This window comes from Nipponia nippon, unplaced genomic scaffold (assembly GCF_047370975.1).
Source record: "Nipponia nippon isolate SJK-2023a ecotype South Korea unplaced genomic scaffold, ASM4737097v1 scaffold_3, whole genome shotgun sequence".
NCBI lineage: Eukaryota > Metazoa > Chordata > Aves > Pelecaniformes > Threskiornithidae > Nipponia > Nipponia nippon.
In genome coordinates, this window is record NW_028262347.1 from 95,646,046 (window position 1) to 95,669,268 (window position 23,223).

The 23,223-nt window shown below is 37.6% G+C and overlaps 1 protein-coding gene across 5 annotated transcripts in view; it reads right to left on the minus strand.

Moving 5' to 3' along the window:
- Positions 1 to 23,223, minus strand: part of WAPL (WAPL cohesin release factor) — a 72,414-nt gene that overhangs the window by 11,306 nt on the left and 37,885 nt on the right. For 4 of the 5 annotated variants that reach the window (XM_087764478.1, XM_087764477.1, XM_087764480.1 and 1 more), the window contains 6 exons: positions 17,496 to 17,591; positions 14,139 to 14,291; positions 13,754 to 13,890; positions 11,606 to 11,717; positions 6,049 to 6,276; positions 910 to 1,021 (listed from right to left, as the gene is read on the minus strand). In XM_087764478.1, coding sequence (XP_087620604.1) covers positions 910 to 1,021; positions 6,049 to 6,276; positions 11,606 to 11,717; positions 13,754 to 13,890; positions 14,139 to 14,291; positions 17,496 to 17,591 — 838 coding nt within the window. The remainder of the gene's footprint in view (positions 1 to 909; positions 1,022 to 6,048; positions 6,277 to 11,605; positions 11,718 to 13,753; positions 13,891 to 14,138; positions 14,292 to 17,495; positions 17,592 to 23,223) is intronic. The other variant, XM_087764479.1, reaches the window with a different exon arrangement.

The following is a 23,223-nucleotide window of genomic DNA, read 5'->3' on the forward strand; positions in this document are numbered from 1 at the left end:
CTATTGACCTTGTTTTACACTTCACAAAACTCTAATACTAGGAAACAATCATGAAGACATGATCAATCAGCATTCCAAAATTTTTCATTTCTCCAAGAAAATAATAAAAAAAAAAAATCCCCTTACAATTTTGGCTTTACAAGTTTGTGATTGTTGCCACAAATTACCTATCTGTATATTTATTTTCCAATGACAACGAAGAGATTGTACAGCACATGACTATGTTCCTTAAATGTAATTCACTCTTTTGTAGAAGAGAAGGAAAGATACAGCATGTGCACTCTCCCCACACTTTACAAGTCTGAAAATGTGTGCAAGCTGACCGCTTTCATCTCTTCGTTCCTTCCTTTGTCCACCCCTCTGCTTACTTAAGACCAAGCTTTATTCAGCTCAAGAATTCATTTTAGAAATGTCCCTTTTGCTATCTGTGAGATGCTGATCCAAAAAACCTAACCAAGACATATCTTTAAAAAAAATAAGGAAATAAAACCCCCACCATTTCTTCTTGAAGGGCTGACTTCCGGCATATTCAGTTAAAAAATAACAGGCCTGAAAATAATTCTAGAAGACTGTAAAGGAGATGTTACTCTGGAATAAGTGTACTGTATTTGTGTGCTGTACAGAGACATGTAACACAGTAATCTGTATTCTGTCTAAGCGTAAGCCATTTTTGACCTCACACATTATATGCAACATTATACACATTCTGTTTAACCTTAAAACTACTTTTGATCCCACATGCAAGAGATTAAAGTCACTAATATTTCACAGTGACTCGATATCAAACTGTGTACTTTATTTTTAACATTGTTTCTACTTTTAATCACAGAAAATGAACATCAAGAAACGCAAACATCTTAGTGAGATACACTAATTTTTGACACTGTCAAAGCAGCATCTCCAATATACCTTTATCTACAATATGATCAAGACCACCTAGAAGTCGCAGTTCTTCTTTAAACCAGTCCCCAGCTCGTTTTGAGGTGAGAGACAGTAATGTCTCCATTGCCAAATGTCCGGTCTGAAAGAGTCAGGTTCCAGAATTAATGAAATCATCATATGCAGCTGTAGCTAATATATCACATCATACAAATACACGTCATGTAAAAACCATAAAAACAAAGTTATAGGTTCCGAGTAGAACCACCACCAGAGGGAGCAAGAACAGATTGACAAATATGCATATCTTAAAAAAAAAAAACCAACTTGGAACTGATAAAAAGGTACTTTGCATTTTCAACTTTTTCTTGATTTTATTAATAGCTTAGAAAACCTAAGCAGCCTCCTTTCATTTGTTTCTCTTGTTATCAAAAGAAACAAGTGGAGGAAGGAAATGGACAGATCAGCCAGGCAGGAAAAAACCCAAGAAAAGCCACCGTGAACACTGCTGCTCTGTCTCCCAAATACATTGGCTCTGCTGCTTGTAGAATACATCTGATTCTAACGTAGGTATTTTGTGGTTTTAATTTAAACTCATAGAAGATAGCAATTAAATGAAAACACTGTAGAAAAATCTCACTATATTTACTGGGGGTTTTTTTTGGTGTTTTTGTTTGTTTGTTTGTTTTGGTTTGGTTTTTTTTGAAAAAGAGGAATACATATCAAAATTCAACAACAGCAAAGTTTACTCTCTGCAAATGGAAGTTGAAGAGATTTTAGGTAATTATCTTAGTTAATCCCCTGCAATGTTTTTAACCAAAACTGACATAATTTATAAAGGCAAGTCTAGAACTTGTTTTTCCAAAGGCCTCTAATAAAAGGCAAATATTAATAAGAAAACATATACATATGTATAAATTTACAGCTACACAAAAGTGACCAGTAAAAACTTCTGTAACACCTGGAAAATACACAGGCAAATCTGAACTCCTACAAGCTTAATAATTTCACATATGGTACATAAATACAACAACGAAAGGTCAGAGAAAAAGCCATAAGACCTCACTAAAGCCAACTGAATGTAACCACTCTCAAGTTATCTTCCCTCCCTGACACATCTGATTTGCAATGCTTCAAGGAGGGCTGTGCTTATTCCGAGTTGTGCAGCATGTTCCAGGATACCAGTTCAAACCTCAGCACCTCCTGGGAACACCAGTACTCACCAGGCTTGAGTAAACATCCCATTGCCTTGGAAAACCAAATTATAAATTGTGTGAGTCCCCCCCCCCCCCCAACAGCTTCAGCTGCTTTCCTTGTTTTCAAAATACCAATTTCCAAGGAGGAAAAGAAAGTTGAAGATTAGTCTTGATAAACAACAGTTATCACCCAAAGTTAGTTATCTCCTCTTTTTTGGAGCAAGCTCTGCAGCACACTGTCACTGATGAGCATATTAGTTAGCATTTTTCCAATGTAAATGGAGGTGTCCTTGGGTCATGACAGCGTTGTGGGGGACAAGAGAACACAAGCAGCAGCAAATCCACAATAGGCCATTCCTCCCCAAGTCGGCGGCATCTCAATTCCCCATCACAGACGAAACAAAGGCAAAGCTGCAATTACTCCTGCAACTGTTTCACCACCTGGGAAACTGCTCACTACCTTCAATTGCAACAGCCACTAATCAAGTCTTCCCACAGGAGGGAAACTAAACACACACTTGGTTACAGAGTGTTCTCATCTCATCACTGGGAGATACAAGATCCAAAACATCACACTTTTAAAAACTGTAAGTTAAAAACATAATGCTAAAGGAGATGACGATATTTTAAGCAATGGATGGAGAACTTCCCTTCTGAAGCCAACCAAACGAGAAAGTGGTTTGAGGGAGGAGAGAACCCGAAGACAGCAGTTTGACAGATCCCTAGCTCTCTGTAGCTTTCCCATCCTCTTCAGATGATTCCTTTCACTTTTCTAGATTGAGCTTGAAAATATTATAACACGGATATCTGAAATCATGCATAACCTAAACCAGATTGACAGAAGCTGATTAGAAACTCTCCTTAGAGATCTTAAGGGCTACAAAACATTTAGTTAACTTCCTAAATACTTTCACCATGAAAGCTAAAAGGCCACACGATATTTAAAATATGGCGCTTAGTTTTCCACCAAAGGGCAGTAAGACTTCAAAAAGCTCCAGGAGAATATAATTCGATATTTATACTACTGGGCATAAGAACACAATCTTCAATTTTTTTATTTTTTCTAATAAAATGAATCAAACCTTGTAACCCTTCTGCTTTTGAGGAAAGCAATCCGTTCTATCAAATTTTTACATAAATTACTATGAAATTTTAACGCCAAAGGTTCAAAACATGGTTCCCTTAAGCTTCCAGCCTTATGCTGAGAGTGAAAAACAGAATAACTTCTTTCACCAACTGAAAAGAGAAGTCATTTCTGAAGGTTTTCATTATGATGCAACAGAGAGGAGCTAGCTGCAAGCATCAGCTAGAGTGCTATGCTGACTGATAGGCAAGTGCCATTTGCTAACATGACGGCAAAGTTCTTCAGGTTTTATCTTCTTCTAAGCCAGCAAAAAGCACTGGAACAAATTCAACACACAGAGAACTCCTTTTCAGTTTCTGGGTTTACATTTTAAATGTTCATAGCAGTCTAGAAAAACAGAACCCATTGAATACTGTTTGAGTACTCAAAAATTAGTCCACTCTAACTTCTACATAGTCACACAAACAACATTGGCTGTGGAAACAGACACGCAGTATCGATCATCTTCATTTGATCCATGTAAGGTTCAAAAAAAATGAAGGTGTAACCAGTTAGGCACAAACTGGAGTTATCAAAACACCTGCTGCCATCCTTCTGTTTCTCAGTGGATATGTCTGAGTCTGAAAAAGCACAGATTTTTTCTTTACCCCCAGAAGATCTGCATTTTTGTTAGCATTTTCTGCCTGTCATCTGGTACAAAACAGACATTACTTATTATATCTCATGACAGAGATCTGAGAGCAACTTTATCTTCTACATATGAAGTTCATTATTGTCTCAACTTACCATTGCTACTACCATAAATTGGAAGAGAACCTAACCATCTCATTTGGCTTGCATGTATTCTCTGAACACTACATAGTCTCTTGCTTCTAGATGGCGCAGCTGGGAGGGAACCAGTTTCCATCTGTGAGGTACTACAGTATTCAACACATATACAGCAACGGCTCAACATAATTTTAAGAAATAGAGATGCCTCAGGAAAACAAAACAAAACCAAACCAAACCAACCAAACAAAAAAAACCAAACCAGCTGAAACTGATGGCCTGTCGTAATATTACTCTTTACTCATGGACAACATCCTCGTAAGACAAGAGTCCCTTTTAATATATCCTCTCCCTTTAAAACCCATGCCTAAGAAAACCCAAGAACAGAATTACAGTTCATAAAAAACCATCAGGCTAGCTCAGATTCTGAACACAAGAAAAGCTCAAATAGGAGACAGTGGTCTGTGCGGCTGGATGCTTTAGCAATGAGGAACCTGTACCAGCTGCGCCATGCTTAATAAAGGGAGCTGTCTTACATTTTATAGTGCAAAAGATATCCTGGCACTGACAGACTGTGAGCTGCGTGAGCTGCCTTCGGTGCCAAACCAGCACTGAAATAAGACACTGATTATACCAATTCCTAGCTGATCACCACCTAAAGAACAAATTTCATTCTGTGTGGTATCTTCAGATTGTATCATGTGAATTCAGAGAGTAAGCCGAAAGCGGAGAAAGAAATCTCAAATCCATTCTTCCTTTGCAGATTTCAAAGGCCAGAAAATGAATACGAGCCCCCTACCTGCACGTTTCATAGGTTTGTAGGAAATAAGCCAAAACCTGAAATTCTGAAACAATTCTCCTTTGTCACCACAAACTGATTACCAAGGTTAAGAATTGTCATCCACATTATCTTCCTCCCTCAAACTTCAGCTCTTTCTACTGCTACATAATATTGACTTTTCATACCAATTCAGCTATCTGTTCCATAGCTAGAATTTTGAGGGGAAAAAAAAAAAAAAAAAACTAAATCAAACCCTCCCTAAACCGAAAAAAAAGGCACAAAAACTACAAAAGAAAGTTCCAGCTCAACAAGGCATATCATCTTTTAATCTAACCTAAGACTGCAGATGACTGGCAGGAGTTGAAACATTACTTGCAGAGATAAAACTCCAAAAAGCTCACATCATAAACAATAAATCAGAAGCTTCTCCTGTTGGGTATAAGTATTACATGAAAAATGGCAAAAACCTAATAAGAATCTTTAAAACATTAAAAGAATGTATTACAAGATGTTAAAAAATTAAGCTCATACTAACATCTGTTATACTGAAATACGGTGAAAGCAAAAACACATTACTAATTTTTGCCATCTATGACCACTCATCTAGGCACTCTGTCATCAATTCTTTAAATACACTCTTTTAAAACGACTTGCAACTTACCCTTTATTTTTCAAGCTAGCTTGATGCTAGCATCAAACCATGGCCAAATCTATTTTTAAACAAAAGCAGTTCACTCTGTTGCAGCTGAAGCCACATTCATAAAAAAACAAGTATGTTTGAGAAAGGAAGGAAAAAAAAAATTCATCCACATTTATGGTAATCAACAGATCTGCCACCACACTTTGGGCAGAGAGAAATCAGTTTCTGTAGGACATATTTTTATTTTTTTTTAATGGGAGAACCTGCATCACATTTCCAATTTAACACACGATACTCTTAATCTCATGTAAAAATCCCTATTGTTTGTGAATGTATATATAAAATTTAGGCAAAGAAACAGAGTCAAATAATCTAAACTTGGTCTTTAAAAACACACGGCCGTTTTAAAGTGTTACTTGTTTTTAATTGCTACCTTTAACTAGCTATACTTAGCAGCAGTGAATGGTGCATCAGACAGCTGAAGAACATCAGAACTTTATCCTACTAACAGCCTTTTAGAAAGGAAATTTCAAATTTAAAGAAGAAAATACTTGCAGTGCAGTCATATAGACATAGAAGGCAGACAAAATGTCATGACTCCTTAGCTGGGAAATACGAGATTAAGGATGATGGTTACAAGTTCTGTTTTACTAAGCAATCCACTACTGCCAAGGCTTTCAAATAAAAGCATGATACCCACCGTGATGTTTTCGAGATCAAGATGTTTGTTGTGAACAGTTTCACACAGTCTCCGAATTTTTTCCTTAATTTTATTCATGTCTTTTTCATTCAGCAGCTTGGCAGAAGAAGCATCTTGTTCCAATTCCAAAAGCCGTATCATCAGATCTAGACTAGCTCTGTCTAAATCCATGTTCAAACGATCTCTGCTCAGGATGTACATTAGAGCTGCTGTACAAAGGGACAAATTCTTGGGTTGGGCGAGGAAAGAAAAAAGAAAAAAAAAGTTTTTAGTAATCATGTTAGGCCAACCTTTTACAGTTTTTAATAAACAAGATGAAGATTTACCAAAGAAAAAGCCTGACAAGTCCCAATCTAGGCTAGCACTTGCATGAGCACTTACTGTTGTACATAGATTCCTTCTAGCAAGTTACTAATGCATTCTCCCATCCAATACAACCGAGACATAAATCACTTAATACATTTACAAAACCCTAGTAGAAAAGCAGGGTTTTCTACTTTGAAGGGACTCAGCGCTGCAGACAGAATAAGAAACAGTAACTCCAGCAACACAGTATTACAGAAGAGACAGATGGCAGAGGAACAAAGTGAAAAAGTACAGGGTACGTGGCAAGGTAGGTGAACATTCTGGTTCGATGGGATAAGCTGGTGACAGCACCAGAAAATACAGAGATCATGGGGACAGTGTTTGCATGTGAAGGGAAGGGGAATAAAAAAAGCCTGGTGACATACATTCTGATTCTGCCAAGCAGGTCTGTCAGTCCATGGTTTACCCAAACCTTTCCAGCATAAACACAGTTAATTTCCAGGGGAATTTTGCTGGAATTCAGAATGAAATACTGTACGCGGAATACAAACCAGCTTCCCCCCTGCCCCATCCCCATCAGTCCTTAACAAGTAAATGTTATTATCTTGACTACCCCTATCTTCCACAGAATTGGTGCATAGGGGCCTCTTACTAGCTAAAGAATACTTAATCCTTCTTGAAGAAGGAATTAAATTTCATCTTCAGGAGGATCCAGAAAAGCAAAGGCAGAAGGTGACTGTCAGGAAGGGACAAATAACAGCGAGGAGATCAGAGCAAAGCTATCTGTCCCTAGTGCTGCTAAAGTACAGCACTTGCACCGAGAGACTTATCTATCCAGGTGAGCTCCAACTTATGGTAAAGAGGAGGAATGTTCATGGAGAACTGAGCTGTGCTCGGCACAATACTTTCAGAGACCTTTGACGACACCTGGAGGAAAAAAGAGCCAGGGTGGTGTGGAGTATGTGAGTGTTGAGTATGTGAGTGTCTTACTGAGTTCAACTCTTCTGTATAAAGGAAATTAAAAATGGAGACAAACTAATTCTGGGATGGGAATGTTGTACAGCTTAACAGGAGAGAGCAGGATTTCTGTGTCACAGAAGATTAACATCTTGTTTAGAGTTCAGCCAACCACCAAAGCAATCATTAGCTGCTTCTGTTTCATTTAGAAGCAAGTAATAATCATACCTGGTTATACTAAGCAGTATCAGCATTTCCAAAACAGGATTAGGCAGCTGAGAGTCTATCAAAAGCTATGTTAAAACTCCTTCCTGTCTGAGTCAAGGAAACCCTCAGGTGAATGAAAACTTTAATCAGACTAACTACCAAAGATGCGTTCAGAACACTGAAGGAAGGAAGCAAGAGTTTCCAAATCTACACCTCCTTTCATGAATACAACCAAGACACAGAGTTGGGTAAAAAAAAAAAACAACCCACCCAAACCTTAGCTGTGAATATCATTACTCCAGCCTTGTCAGATGTAAGGCAGAAAGCCATCTATACAGCTTGTCTACACAGACAGGGTATACATTGTTTTCCCTTAAGTTCTATTAATTTTCTCCAATACACCTTGCAGTTGTATGATTTTAATTATAGAAATTGTTTACTCTGGATTTACTTGCAACTGGTTTAAACGGTAAGAAATCTCAGGTTCCTGCAAAGAGACTCTGTTCCTTCAGAATGGCAGTTATTAAAACAGGACATGGGAACGCACGCGTTCCAGAGAAACCACAGATTACTCTGCTAACTGCTGTTCAGCCAATGTGGGACCTAATAAAGCAACATCTATGAAGAACTATTTTCTAATGACCAGCATTATCTAGGTGAGCTTCCTGGTTAAAAAAAAAGCAGCTTAAGCCCCCAAAAGAGTTTCTGTCAACTAGAAACTATGCAGCAGTTAATAGAAGGAAACCGATGAATTTATAATCTGGGCTGCCAATATTCAGGCATTTCAAAAAGTCAGAGACTGTTCTTAGATCGCTACTCAGAAATGCTTCACAATACTCTGAAGTCTGATAGGGGCAATCACGCTCATTTTGTAAGCCTCTGTACCAAGCCCTTGCCTGTCCCAGGCTCCCTTCTTTGCAATCTGACTGACTTACTGGTATGCAGAGAGTAATGGTTCTCCCTCCACGTAAGCTCTGTCAACACCTCCCTTCAGACCTTCCACCCAGGCTTTAAGATACTTAAACGTGATCAGAAGGGACCCAAGCAGGGGACTAAGACTTTATACAGAAGGTTTCAGGCTGCAGGAGGATTGCCAGAAAAGCAAAAAGGAGTGGAGCAGCTACGTGTAACAAGAACTAGGTTCCTGCAACAGCATATATGCGGAAGGCAATCGGGCCAATAAGTCTCCAAATGCTGACATGCAACGGGAAAATAGTGATGTTGCAAAAGTATAGACCTCAAATGTGAACGGTGCTTATAATGTGGAACAAACCTGCTTCAGCTACGTGCCAGTGATATGGGTTTTCTAAAACTCATTTTTCTTAGTCCCTATAGGCGAGTTGGTTTCACCTTGAATACAACAACTCTACATTTTGCTCTAATCTTTGAAGTGTTAAAAACAGTTAACCATGATGTCTGAAAGCTCTCTCATGCCCTACCATACACAGAATTCTGAGTGAGAATGAGGACAAAATTGTTAGTACAACTCATTTTTGATCAATGTCCTAACCCTGCCCCCCCCCCCCCCCAACCAACCCAACCCAACCAAAGGAACCCAAGCAAACTCCCAGAATCCCACCCTTATGGATTGCAGCAGTGAAGCTGGTTTTTTAGGTGGGCTTTTTTTTTTTCTTTTCTATTCCTCAAGATGCTTAAAACATTCTGCTTCTAAACAAATGTGGAAAAGAAGAAAAAGTAAAATAAATAGAATTTGCTCTAGACAGAAATTTCATGGCATATCTACAGAGTTGCACTCTATACTTCTACAGAATTCAAGAAAACGTGCTAGTTGAACATATAGTCCAGAAACAGCAGACCATTTACACCCACTCTCATCCCTGTCTTCCCTTGCTTGTTCTATTTATACTCCAGCTTGTGGGAACAGATGGTTATTTTCTAGGGTTCAGCACTACATTTAATGCACTTTTTTTTTTTTATTATTCACATGCTGAAGACATTACAAAACCACACTTCTGTGCTTAACTACTGACAGCTATAATGAAAATATAGTTTTTATTTTAAAAATTAATAATACTCCAAGACCTTTAGAGCATAGCTAAAGAGACAAAGTCAGTTAAAAACTGAAACTATAGCTTCAAGACAAATCTACAAGAAAAATTTGGTGGAATAAGTAATTTTCATATAAATATTTTGGAGCATAGCTCCAAACCAGTAAGATAACTGGTTATTTTGTTTTCCTTGCTGGTTAAAAAAAATACCTCTGCAACTGCTATTTTATATTCTTATGAAAATGTAAAAGTCCCCTACTTTCTTGGTCTATTCCATTGGATCAGTACAACGAATGCAGTATACACTCATATTTGTTTCCATTAGCAATGTCATTGTGGCAGTTTTCCCATCTCCAAAATACTTTAAAGAAAATATTAACAAAATAATTCTTTTTTTTTTTCTCTAGTCCTTATTCATCTTAAATGGATTTGAGCCATGCAAGCGAAGCCTAGTGAGATTTATTATTCTTGAGTTACTTTGCACTGAGATTTAGTGGAGAAATACCTGTTCATTTTGAACAGGTTAAAATTTTAGTGAAGTAATTATATACTGCCCTTTCATTCACTAAAGACAGCAAGCTTATACAGAGAAGGTCGTTGTTGAAGCATATACTGTCAGTAGTTAGAGCATCTATTTTAGCATTTATTAATAGTAGTTTGATAAATCAGTTACGTTATAATACTGTATCATTTGTACGAAGAATGCACTGTAACTATATTAAAACATTGACTACCATTTTTTTTTTCCCCTGACAAAAGGGAGGGTTCCATCAAATGTACTGAAAATAGTGAATATAATCAATCCTTTTTGTTACTGCAGACTAATAATAGCATGCAATTTTCTTTTGAACTGTATGTGCTAGTTCTTTTGAAAATGAAGGAATAATGGTAACTGTTAAAAGACAGCCAAAAATACACTAAGCAAGCTTGTACATTTTCCAAGGAACTGTAGCTGTCCTCTGCAGATCTCCTGCAACTCAGTGGTGGCAACTGTCCTAAATAGCGTGACTATACTTCATTTATTTCTAGTATCACTTGGCACTATTTTGACAGCCCACAAAATAACGAATGCATTGAACCTGGTTCCTATGTTTTACAGTTAGCCATTGCTAATTTTTGAGGGAGATGGAAAATAAACTGTTCTTCTAAATTACTTACTAAATGCTCTACGGCTTTTTCCCCCACCCACAGTAAGATGTCAAATACAATCTCTTAAATGCCTGTTTCTGCGGGTGCAAAGTTTCCTTCTGCATTGTATGTCCTTTTTCTAGAGCTATTAGATAAAAGTAATAAACCTGACTGGATATACATACCTACTACCCACTTGAAGCAACATTTCCTATGTTCAGCTTTTGTAACAGTACCTCAAGGGATACCCCAACAGAGGCATGGTTTCCAACCGCTGGAAAAATAGTATCACCCACAAGAAGCGTTTTCTATTACAGCTGAATTGAACTTGTAAAGTTGATAAGAAGGAAAACCCAAACTGCTTCAGTTTTTAACTCTTCGGTCATGTTACCATAAGTAGTTCAATTTTACCTTTCCTAGATTTATCACAGAACACTGCACATACTCAAGGCATCTGAGAACTGCCATTACAGCACTGCTCAAGGAGACAAGCACAGGAAAAATGCCCCACAACAGCTACAGAAAAGGCAATAATTCACATACAAGCAAGTCTGCGGATGAGCACTTAGAGCCGTCTTCAAACATAAGGAGAAAGGATTCCTTTCAAATATATTTTATTTGAAGGAAATTATAAATACAACAATAAAACTTAAAAAAAGCTTAAGAGAAGATACAAAATAGCAATCCAAAGCACAGTCAGTTTTTTTAAAAAGCTTAAATGATTTTTACAAGAATTTCCAAACCCAGAAGCATACAAACAGTGCAAGGGGAATTTGTCATTGGAACACAGGTGCTCTTACTTTTCATTTCACTACAGATTTCTAAAATGGAGTCAGTGATCCCAGATGCACACTATACTGGATGCTTGACCTTGAATTACGGGTATATAAAATTCATACGAAGTAGACACGTATCATCAAACTTCAATGAAATACACAATGTATCCATACCTGATGGTGCTGGGAATCATCCAGTGTTTTGAAAACCATGGCTACCATCCCGTGTGCTCTCAGATGCATTCGGAAGCTGGGCATGGCGCACTTTGTCGCCAAGCTGATTACACTAGAGAAAATTAATTCTGGATTAGAACAACTAAAATGAACACATTTACAAAAATGGCAGATAAACACGTCTACAAAATGTGACCGACCAACTACCTCAGACCCTGACAAACTCCGTTGGGACGTTTCTTCCAAAATTTGTATAAGGCAAATTTCTAACTGGTGAATAGAGCAGCATTTTATTCAACAGTTCTTTAAGGTTGGCTAAAAACAGGATTTGAAAGGGTACCCTGAACTTGCTCCTTTCAAACAAAAGTTGAAATAATTTCAGATAGTTAAATTCAAAGTAAAATGTTCATGGATTAAGCATGCAGCTCTGATTTAGAGGCACAGGAGAGCTTATTATGGATCAAGGCATTATCAGAAATTATAAATGTGAGCTTCCATCGCTATTTAACAGTTATCTAATTGACTGATTAGTCCTGCTTATGCCTGAAAATACTTTTACAAAAAACCCAAACATTTTTAATATTTATTGCTGCATTTATGGTTGATGGAAACACTACAGATTTCAGGAAAAATCTCACAAATATATTAGTCTAATCAGTGATCAGCATAACAGTTCTATTTTAAAAATGGAAGTCTTCCTCGAGTTTTATTAGCAAGCTGTCTGCCATTCCTAGCACAGTGCAACATACAGACTATTAAAAATATATTGCTTGTAAATGTGGAGTAATGTGGGAGTGATTCTGCAATCAAGTCTTCCATGACTACTGAGAAATCTTCTTATAAAAGATTCATACAGCATGGTGTTTAAAGAACAAGTGGTCTTTCTGTCTCCAATCACAACAGCACCAGTTAAAGCTTACCTACCAGTTTCTGATTCTTTTACGTCTATTCCTATCCTTACACATTGATTTCCTTTGGAAAAATACTTTTCTTTTAATTTGTTAACTGAAAGAAAAAATTTTTATGGTGTTTATATAAGTTACGTTCCATGACATAAATTTGGAAAGTAAAAAAGTCAGTTCAAGATCTCAGGAAGCTTGCCATACGAGCAAAGTAAGTACACTCAATATGAAAAACACTCCTAAACTGTCATTATGACATAAACTGTCATTACTGACATAAACGTCATGTCAATATCATTTATTCTTATCATAACGTACATACAAACTGGACAACAGATTTCTTGTGTTTATACTCCAGCAACAATATTCATTGCTAGTTTTTGAGGAACATGAAGAATAGATTCTTAAAATAGCTCTCTTAAAAGCATGTAAAGCTTTTTCTCATCCACAGTCAAATCTCAAGTAAAGTGTCCTCATCACCTGTCTCTGTGGATTCAAGTTTTTCCTTCTCTACCATTTTAGTTTTGCTAAACAGAGAGGAAAATTTACAAGTATTAAAAAAAAAAATATATTACATGGTTACAGAACATTCTGATTACTTTTACATCCAGGGAATGGACACCAATATTAAGTCATAAACTTTTTCAAAGCAAGACTAACATTTTTGATACTAGCTTTGCAATAATGTGTAACTTGAATATTCAAGAGTGCAATCAGTAGCTCAAGACAACTTAGGGAAGCTTCCAACTAATATTGAGGCCACAATACTTCCAGTGGATGCTAGCTATGTTATTTCTCCCCAGAAGATAAAGAACAGGCAGTTGGAATTAAACAGTATCTCAATATTATATCTGTTCTAGATTATAGCCAGCAAACTTTCCAGTCTTAGGGATTTTATTTTAGAATTGAATTTTGCATTAAAAAACAGAACAGACGTTGCACATACGATTGCACTAAACAAAGAGAAGCTACCAGAAAATATTTTTTTAATTTATAGCAAGGAAAACAAGTGTGTTGAAGAAGTCTCTTGCTGTACATATTTTCTATTTCATCTTCCTAGTCATACTACTTTTGATTATTCACAATATATCATCTTGATGATTATTTTCAAATTTTATTCTTTATAGCAGAAGTGCCAGGTAACTACCCAAACAACCTTTTAAAGCATGGTCACTTCATTGATGAATATTTAATTCAATATCTCTTTTTAAATATAAGTTCAGTGTTTTATATTAAGATATCTTACCTAAGGCAACGTGTGTTTAGGGGCTGATTGCTCTTCAATCCACTTAGCAAGTACTCAATATCATCTGTGAACTCTTGATTTTCACCAAATTCCACTACATCATTGAAGTGCTTTACATGCTGAACAACAGTGTATAACTGGAAGAGACAAATATTTTGACCTAGGTAAGTTGCTCTTGGGATTGATTATGACCTTAACAAGTACAGTTTAAAATCTATTCAGTTTTGAGTGCAAGGAAACACGAAGAAGTTAATGAAGGCCATTCAACTACTTAGATAAAAATATTATCTTTAATAGGAAAGCCAAATTTCATTTTGACACCGTTCCTTCAGTACTTAGGATTACCAACAAATCTTTATCTTAAAAATTTTTTAAGAATACTTACTTCTTTGTCTTCTTTCCTACATTTCAATGCAGTTACTATCTCTTGATAGGGCTGAGTAGGTATTGTCACAGTTTTTATCACTTTGGGAGGTGGTGCAGGAGCCTTAAAAACTCCATCATCTTTATGAATTGCCTCCTTTGAAGATAGCCTTACCTATTAATAAGAAAGTGCTAAAATGGGCAGATGTTTTGAGCATGTAAACATACACTAAATACATCAGGAAACAGTACAGGTGTGCAATTGTCAAACTCACATTTTGGGACTATTTAGTCCTTGCCTTACACTACCAAGATGTACCTAAGCTGTGTGATAATGTACCTACTCTTAAAAAAAAAAATTAAGATGTCAGAAATTATATGCATTTTTAAATACAAAAAACAGTTCTAAGTAGTCAAGAAAGCTCCAGTGGATTTCTGAAACTAAAAAAAAAAAAGAAGAAAAAAAAGTCCTTTACACTGGTTCCTTAAGCTTTAGGGTAAGTAAACCAACCAAGTTCACTGTTTAAAAATAATTATTTGTTGATATTTACAAGTATCTTACCCCCTTACACTGGAGCTTCCAGGACTGACTAAGGTGGTTGCTCTACTGAACCATCATTAAGTACCCTGGTCTGGATACGAGCACAGGACTGAGCAATCACTGTCTCAACACAGCCTGAACTGAAAAACTCTGTGCCTACTCTTCTCCTCTCTAACTACTGGAGGCTACCGCACTACTGTACTCAGGGTGCGGCTATCAGAAAACCGACCTCTCCAACCTGACACTCCAAACTGTATTTTGCCTGTACGTAGAAGACTACTAGTACAAATTTTGTAGCACCATAAAAAAAATGCCACACAGAGAACTAAGAGAGGCATAGTGCATGTCTCAAACTGGTAGAGTATGCTCTTGCAAATTCATGGTATTCTCTGTACACTGGCCTTATTCATATTTGTGTTGTTGATGTTTTAGGAACAACGTATTATAGCATGAAATACAGCAAAACCTATTCCAAACTTACAACAGGTAGTAGAGAACTCAATGTTAGGTCTAGAATAACTACCGACAAGTTTCCAGCCATCTCAGGCAAGTATTACAGGTTGCTCCTCAACCTACTCCTCTGTATTGGTTTGAGGCTACTATAAACTTAAGTGTCAGCTTATCTTCAGATTACTACTTTGGCACAAATTCAGACGTGAAGACAAACTACAGAAAACAAGGCATATAGGAAAACGACCTCCAAATGCCAAATTCTAAATGTACAAGTGCCAATGCCAGTGGTCATTTACTCACCCTCAATCCCTAAGTAATACCATGTACTTAGTTTCCTTACATAGAAAAATGAGAATTTTTTTAAAGTGTGACTGAAAAAAATAGAATTAATATGCAGGCATAGAGGATGCATTAAATGTTACTCACTCCAGGGGATATTTTGAGAGAAAGCCTTCTTGAGCATTGTACATTGACAGTCAAAATTAAAATATAAGCCAAAAAAACCTGTTACGTTAACAGAGTATTCTTTACATGCTGCCTCTATCACTGTGCAGTACTTCAGTATTTGCTCATTTAGGGTGCAGTGGCAAAATGCTACTAAACCACCCTGAAAAGCTGGTTTAGAGCACATACTGGAGGACTCTGGTCTTATCAGTCTGTGAACACAGGAGATCCACTGAAGTATCTCATCCAACTCTTGGTTAATGGCTTCCCCTTCAAAGCAAATTCCAAGGGAGCTTGGAGAGGCCATAAAGAGTACTTGGCATAAGCAGTCTGCATGCTATGGGTTTCTCACCCTAAATCTAAGACAAATTTATCCAGATCTTCAGGTAACAGATTTCTACAGAAATTAAAGAGGCAGGATCATCTGTGCAGGGCTTACCGCTGAACATTTGGATCAAGGCTCATTTACCTTGTAACTCTTAGATCTTAATCATACACATGTAAATCAAGGTTAAAAAAAGTGACTGAAGTAACTTCAGATGTACATCATAACATGAGGAGCAGATACAAATAAATCCCCCTAACTGGTTTGTTCAGCCAAACCTCTGCCATATTCCTGAATTAATATTTTGATGGTGCCAGTTACAAAGTGGAAGTTTGACAGAAGACAAAATGACTTGTCTGAAGATGAATGATCCAGACGTTTTCCTAGCCTGAAGATGATATATTCAAAGTCTGTCTGAGAAGACGCAGACAAAATCTGCCTTTAAGTTAGCTATCAGAGTACTTCACAAAAATCAGAATCAACACAAAGATTCAGTAAGCAACAAATGCTTCAGTTCAAAGGCACATAATTTAAATTGAGAAAGGGGTTTAGGAGGAACCCAGGACTGAAATTTCTGCTCTCTCCTCAAACACTACCGGTAATAGTTATTTTAAAATGAGTCATCTGCATTTTCCAGGCAGTGCAGTTAACATCAAAGGAAGGCTGTTCAGAATACTGTGAGGATGCAACCAAAACCAACCATAAAACAAAGAGGAGCTAGTATCAGAACAACACACACGTGGAATTAAAAAAAAACACAAAACCAAACCCAAACAACAACAACAAAACCCCCTCAAAAAAACATCTGAAACTGGTGACAACAACAAAAGCTGAAGACTTATCACTGCAAAAATATCTACTTTCTGATCTTCTGTTTTCAGGCAAGTACTGCAAGCAAGGCACCAAATGAAATTAAGTTTACTGACAACGTACAATGCTCTTCTAGCATAATCAGTAACAACTTTTACACATACATAAGCCCAAGAGCTTGGATTCTCAGGTTCTCAAAAGAGTTAAACAATTACCTTAAGCTTCAGAACAATCACTGATTTTTGAACAAACAAGTTACTTTAAGAACTGTTTTTACCTCTTGTCTGCTTTTTGTAGACATGCTTCTATCTGGTATGTTCATATTAGCATTTCTGGTTGTATACAGAAAATTTTTGTTTCTTTCATAGTCTAAAGACTCAAGTCAGAAATTCACAATACTTTACTCCATTAGAAAGGAAAAATAAATGAAATATCTCTTTTTAAGGTTTTCCTTTTTGACCTGCAACTTGCTGATTTCTATGGTATTAGCAAGTTAATCCTAGGGGTTCCCACAGAAGAGGAAATGGAGTCCGTTGTTAGAAAGTTTTGCTTCAGCAGATTAGGGAGCATAGCTTGATTGAAGTATTTTTTTTATGGGTATATTGAAATGATATGCAAGATCCCTTTCTAGAGTATTTCCACTGACAATTTCTTTCCTATCAAATACCAATGGCTCACATCACAAAGTGGATTTTATTCTGAATTACTGTGACATTACCAGGTATCAAGAACTTGTGTTTCAAAAAATATCAGTAAATCTTAAAAGAGATTTACTAAACTTGAGTAAAAACAAACAGTCTACTTACTGGGACGCTGGGAGTTTTCAAAACCGGTGGTGCTGGCAGAGCCTCTGATTCTGGCTGGTTCCAGTGTCTAGCATTATATACAGCTTTTGTGGGAGACTAAAAGATAAAAATGACAGTTATTTTTTAAGCAGATCTATCAGTAGTCACTATATACTTCAAAAATTACTGTAGCAATAATGTAGCCAAACAAGTAAAATGAGCAACACAAGTTCTCAATATTGTATATATCAGAAAACCTGAAAGACTTCAAAGCATCTGATGTTTTTAAAGACATACAGACCCATTCAAATGGCAAAAGACATGATGTGTATGTATATCAAGAATTTTTCCAGTTTTTCTACTTTTTAAATTTATTCAAACACAAAAGGTCTGCAACCTTCCTAAAGACAAAACCAAGACAGCTATGGGGGAAAAAAACAGGTTAGCAAACACCATGTCAGTAGAAAATATGACTAGTTTAGAATCAAAATGTAGAATTGATATAGACTTTGATGCTTGGAGGAATAGAAAACACCCAACTGAACTTATTAATATGGATTAAAGGCATTTAAGAAGCCTTCTTCTTCCTGCTCAAAAATGTGTCAAGGCAAATCAAAATGCATCAAAATTTACTGCCCTTGAATTTTTGGGAAATATAATATAATTCTTAGAGGAAGCAAAGACAGAATTATATTTCTAGCATCTAAGTTTACCAATCTAATTGTATAACAATATTCCAGACTAATATACCATTACAATTTTCACAATTTCCCAATATGCCATATATTGTGTAAACTGTATAACTACATAATTCCTCACACGCACTGTATAGCATTTTAAATGTGAAAAAAAGATTAAAAAAAAAAAAAAGTCGGGCATTAAAAATAATTTTCTGTCAAAATATAATGTATCAACTATTTAAAACAGATACTGGCTCAAGTACAGCCCACAGAGGGACTATGTGTAGCAAACCTAGCAGTACCAGCTATGGACTGAATACCATTCTATGAAGTGTAACAAGGTTTTGGCCTGTCAAAAGCTAGAAAGTAGATTTTGTAAGTCCAGAGTTCCTGTACTACTCTTAAAACTCTACTGTGCTGCTTCCTTCCATTCTTTACAAGAAGAGAAAGCCCTGCCTAACAAAACTTCAAAGAATATTAGCAGAATGAAAATCTCAGCTATGAGTTTTCAGAGCCCAGAAGACCTGTCAAGCACTATAGCGTTTTAGTTTCCAGACAAGAGAAAAGCCTCTTTCCCTCCTACAGTAAGCTTTGATGTGGTCATAAGAAACTTAGTTGGATTTTTAATTATTTTTTTTTTAAAGCAGAGCTCATGTACCATTCAGCAACCAGTATACAATGGTCACTGTCTTAACAGTTTTATCTGTTTTCCCAGGAAGCTCTTTTAAATGATACGGTTTCAGGTGATGCATATACAAAGTCCTTCAGCAGCCCCATGTAGCCACCATGGCCACACATAGGAATATCAAAGCAAGGTTTTTGATAATTTCAATTTTTAACTTACCCAAGGAACCGAAGCACTAACTTGTCCAATTTCCTGACAAGCTCACCAAGCTCAAAAAGTTAAACTGAGAAACCAGTTTTAAGTTCATGCTGCTAGAGCTATGAGAGGACATATCTGTCCACAAATAGGAAGATGGTGTCATATAGATCCTTATTTGCAAAGAGTTAACTGCTGACAAAACGCTTAAAAGGTTAACTCTCTTTCCTCCTATGCATTTCTGCGTAGCAAATTCTTAGGCGGAACGTTACTCAGGGTTTGCGATGAACAAAGGAAGGACAACTTGGTAACAAAGATGTGTTTTTAATCATGAAAGATACAATGTTTCACAAACATCTGCGATGGAAAAGAACCACTGAATATTTTCTAGATACTCACTTTTTTCTTGAATTACTCACAACTGTTCCACAAATTATCTCAGTGCATACTTAAGATTGGGAAGAGAGGGTATAAGTTTCTGGGTGCCATATCCTGGTATACGAGATGATTCGAGGAAATAATGTGCTCTATCAAGTAACAAGCATGAACGTACAGCATATATTTAGTATCATTTTCACCTGACGCGTAATTCTTCTTAACCTTGCAGGGAAGCTGAACTGCTACAATTCTGACAGCAGTGTACTGCATTACAGCTGCCAGAAGTCCTGTTAACGTAGGACATTCTTTATTAAATAGTCCCAAATCTCAGTTGTAGTCTCAAACAGTATTCTATCCCTGCTAAAAGGATACTAATATATTAATATCCCTGAATTTCCTGTCTGGGAGCTATATGCTCACGGTGGCTTTTCGGGTCTCTGCAACAGCAGTGTCGGGCTCAGCGCGCCCAGCGGGGAGATGCAACCCGCACAACAGGATCCTAGATTTATGCCATTCTCTTCGCTCGATGCAGAAACAACGGGGGCACAGACCAAGGCAGGCTCTGCTGCAGGACTCTCATTCTCACGAAGTTGAGGGGAAGAGCATGCCATACTCGCCGCCCTGGTACATAAAGCCTCTGCCTGTGCCCTGCCAGCGTGTTCCTTTTTCTTCAGGCCTTGTGCTCTGTGAGGAGCCAAACACAGCCCTCGTCAGGCGCAGGGGGAGCAGAGCCACGCTGGCATGCAAGCTCGTCTTACTCAACGAGGCAGCAGTCGGGACGGGCCCTTGCTGCCCATGCAACAGGAGCATCTGCAGTCTCGGCTTCTTAAAATTTAGCACCTCTGTTGGCATACAGCAAGGAAGGACAGATGACAGAGATCAAGTTCAGTGCTTCGATACGGAATGAGAACAAAGAATACAAACAGCTGTGCCAGCATCATCAAAAGGTCCACACAGCATTAGTGTGTTTTCTGCAGCAGAGAGCAACAGCTGATGCGTAGGAAAGAGTTCAACAGGGCAAACAGATAAAGACAATTCCTTCTAAATACTAGAGGGCTCAGAGGCCTCCCGAGTCAAAGATGGCATCCTTTTCATTTACGGTCAAAAATGGGCTTTTCTTCCTTGGTTTTCCTTAATCCCTTACTAAATCAAAAGCTACGGCATCCCAAACTGTTTTGTGACAAGGCACTTTACAGCTTGCTGAGGCACTACCAATGCAATACAGAAGAAAGCTGTATTTTATGTAAGAAATCAAGTAATGCCACCAATAAATGCCTATTCTGAGAAACGAGGATGTCTCCCTTTAGTAGCTCTCTTGTAACAGAATCTAAACTGTAACTGAAAATGGTCATTATTTGGAACATTAAATACCTATGGAAGGTAACGTCTTCCACTTTTAGATCAAAGTAATTTCGCCTGTGATTCCATGCCTTCCCAGTAATATTTCATTAGACAGTAGACACTGCTCCCCAGCATCCCTGTCCTCTGGTCCACTAGCCTGTCTCACACTGATTGCACACAGCTCAACCATCAAACGCGCCTGCAAAAATCCGACACCGCTTTCCAAAGAAATATGTTCTAACACATTATGCAGAGACTTTGGAGCCTCTCTTACAACTCAATGGACATGGACATGGCAAACGCATCCCTCCTTTACAACCACCTCTTAAAGCAACCTTCACGTTTTCCCTTGCAACACAAGACGAAGATGAATTTCCAAAACAATTTGCAAAGAAACTGCACCAATACTGATCAACCAGTAGGCACCGTGTAGACTTGCTTTAGATTACTGTGTGACATAACTGAAGCCAGGAAAAGTATCAAAGATCAAATGAATGCTAGTGAACAAAGACTTTTCAGAAGGGCTTGATTACAAAAGCAAAGGGGTTGGTTTGATTGGTTTTGGTGGGGGTTTTTTTGGTTTGGTTTGGTTTGGTTTTGTTTAAGGCAACTCAAATGCTTGTGATAACAAGCTTCCCTGAAGAAGCAACACTTACATTTAAGCAGCAGTAATTTAAGAAACTGACTTTCTCTTAAAGGCAAAACAACCTTGCAATTATTCAAATAACGCAGACTTTTCTTTGAGAATTCTTCCTCTCAAGATTAACTTAGAATAGATGCAACTGGAAGTACATCATTCCTTTGAATTCTGTGTTCTTAAGGCAAATAAGTTCCGCAATATTAATCAGCTGCAAGAGCTTCTGCTGAATAGCAGAAGAGTTTCCTTCTTGCAAATGTATTAAACTGACATCTGTTTACATGCAGATAGATGTCTGAAAGAGTGCAAATGTTCCAGTGAGGGTATAAAGTGTACCGTACTGTGGGACGCTGCATGTGGTTCTGGGGGGGTGAACTGAGATGCAAAACCAGAACTAACGCCAGGGATTTTACAAAATGCACAGGGCTGTCGGTTTTATAAGATCATCTCCAAATGGCACAAACTGTGGGTCACGCTTAACCTCCCATCCCTGAAAGCCTCAAAGCTGAAATTTTCAAGAGTTGGCACTCTGCACACCCTGATGCAGCACTGCCTGCCATTCATAGATATAAGAATAGCAGAAAATAAGAGCCAGGGACATGAGTCACGCTGAAAATACTAGCAAAACAAGAAAGGCAGCAGCTATTTGCAGGCAAGAACACTTTCCAAGGTAGAAGACAATGGCAAAAGAAAACCCCAAAACATTTTTAACAGATATCCTGATAAATGCATTATTTATATCTGAAGGGCATGCAGTAAGACTGTATGCCAGATGGTCATCAAAACTACAAGTTAGTTAAAAAAAACCTGCAATAAACCCAAATATATGACTATTTACCACTCAGTATTCATAATCATCAAGAGTACTACTCTGTCCTGCATGTCTCACTTTGAATAGGAAAAAAAGATAACTAGTACGTAATGCAGCACAGAACTATTCATAACGGACTGTTTCTTTTGAAAAGGGAAAGGAATGAACATCCATTCAGAGCAAAGAAAAAGAAATTACTCTTCAAAGCAGGAAGATGGAGTATCAGTTCAGCGCAGGCTGAGCCATGTGTATATGACACAAAAGAAGTTAATTTGGACTCCAGATAAGATAGCAGTTTCCAACAGCCGTTAAAAAACAGAAGCAAACCAGGACTAAGTCATTTATTCAGTGTTCAAAATGTGAACCGAATATCCATTATTTGGATCACAGTAGCAGATTAGTGCCAATAAATCACCTCTGGGTGCCATGGACCACTTAATCGTGCGCTGCTATACCATTTAATGCAGTACACAGAAAACATTATACATGCGCATAGCTAGACAGCTACAAGTTGTCAGTCAGACAAGGTTGAAGAGTATCAACAGAAGACAACACAATGAGCAAGGGGAAAAAAAAATGTCACTGAAGATTTTCTTGCATCAGACTTCCGAAGAACTGCAAAATATTTTGTCTTCCTCAAAGCTCAAAAGGAGGCCTACAGGGCAGAACAAGATGACAGGTCAAACATCCAAGTGAAGCATGAAAATTTAACTTGAAGAAACAGGACAGCTTGATAAGTGTGAGATTCATTCTTTAACAGAAATACCTAATGGTGTTCTGTATGCTGCTTACACCGAGTGTACTCAAAACTGGTCAGCTCAGAAGCAGAAACCATATGGTTTGGCCTGAAACCTATGTTAATTCTAATTAAGAGGGACAGGGTACACTAGTTTAGACATATCACCAGAATACTGGAAGCATATCACTTCGACCAAGAGAAGAGAAAAATCTGCATTTGCCTGCAAGTAACTGTACTGACACAAATACCTCCTTGTAAAAATTGTTAGACAAAATTCCTGCCTTCTGTGTTGCTACGGAAAGGCAGAGACACACACACACATCCCTCCTCCCCCCTCCCCCAG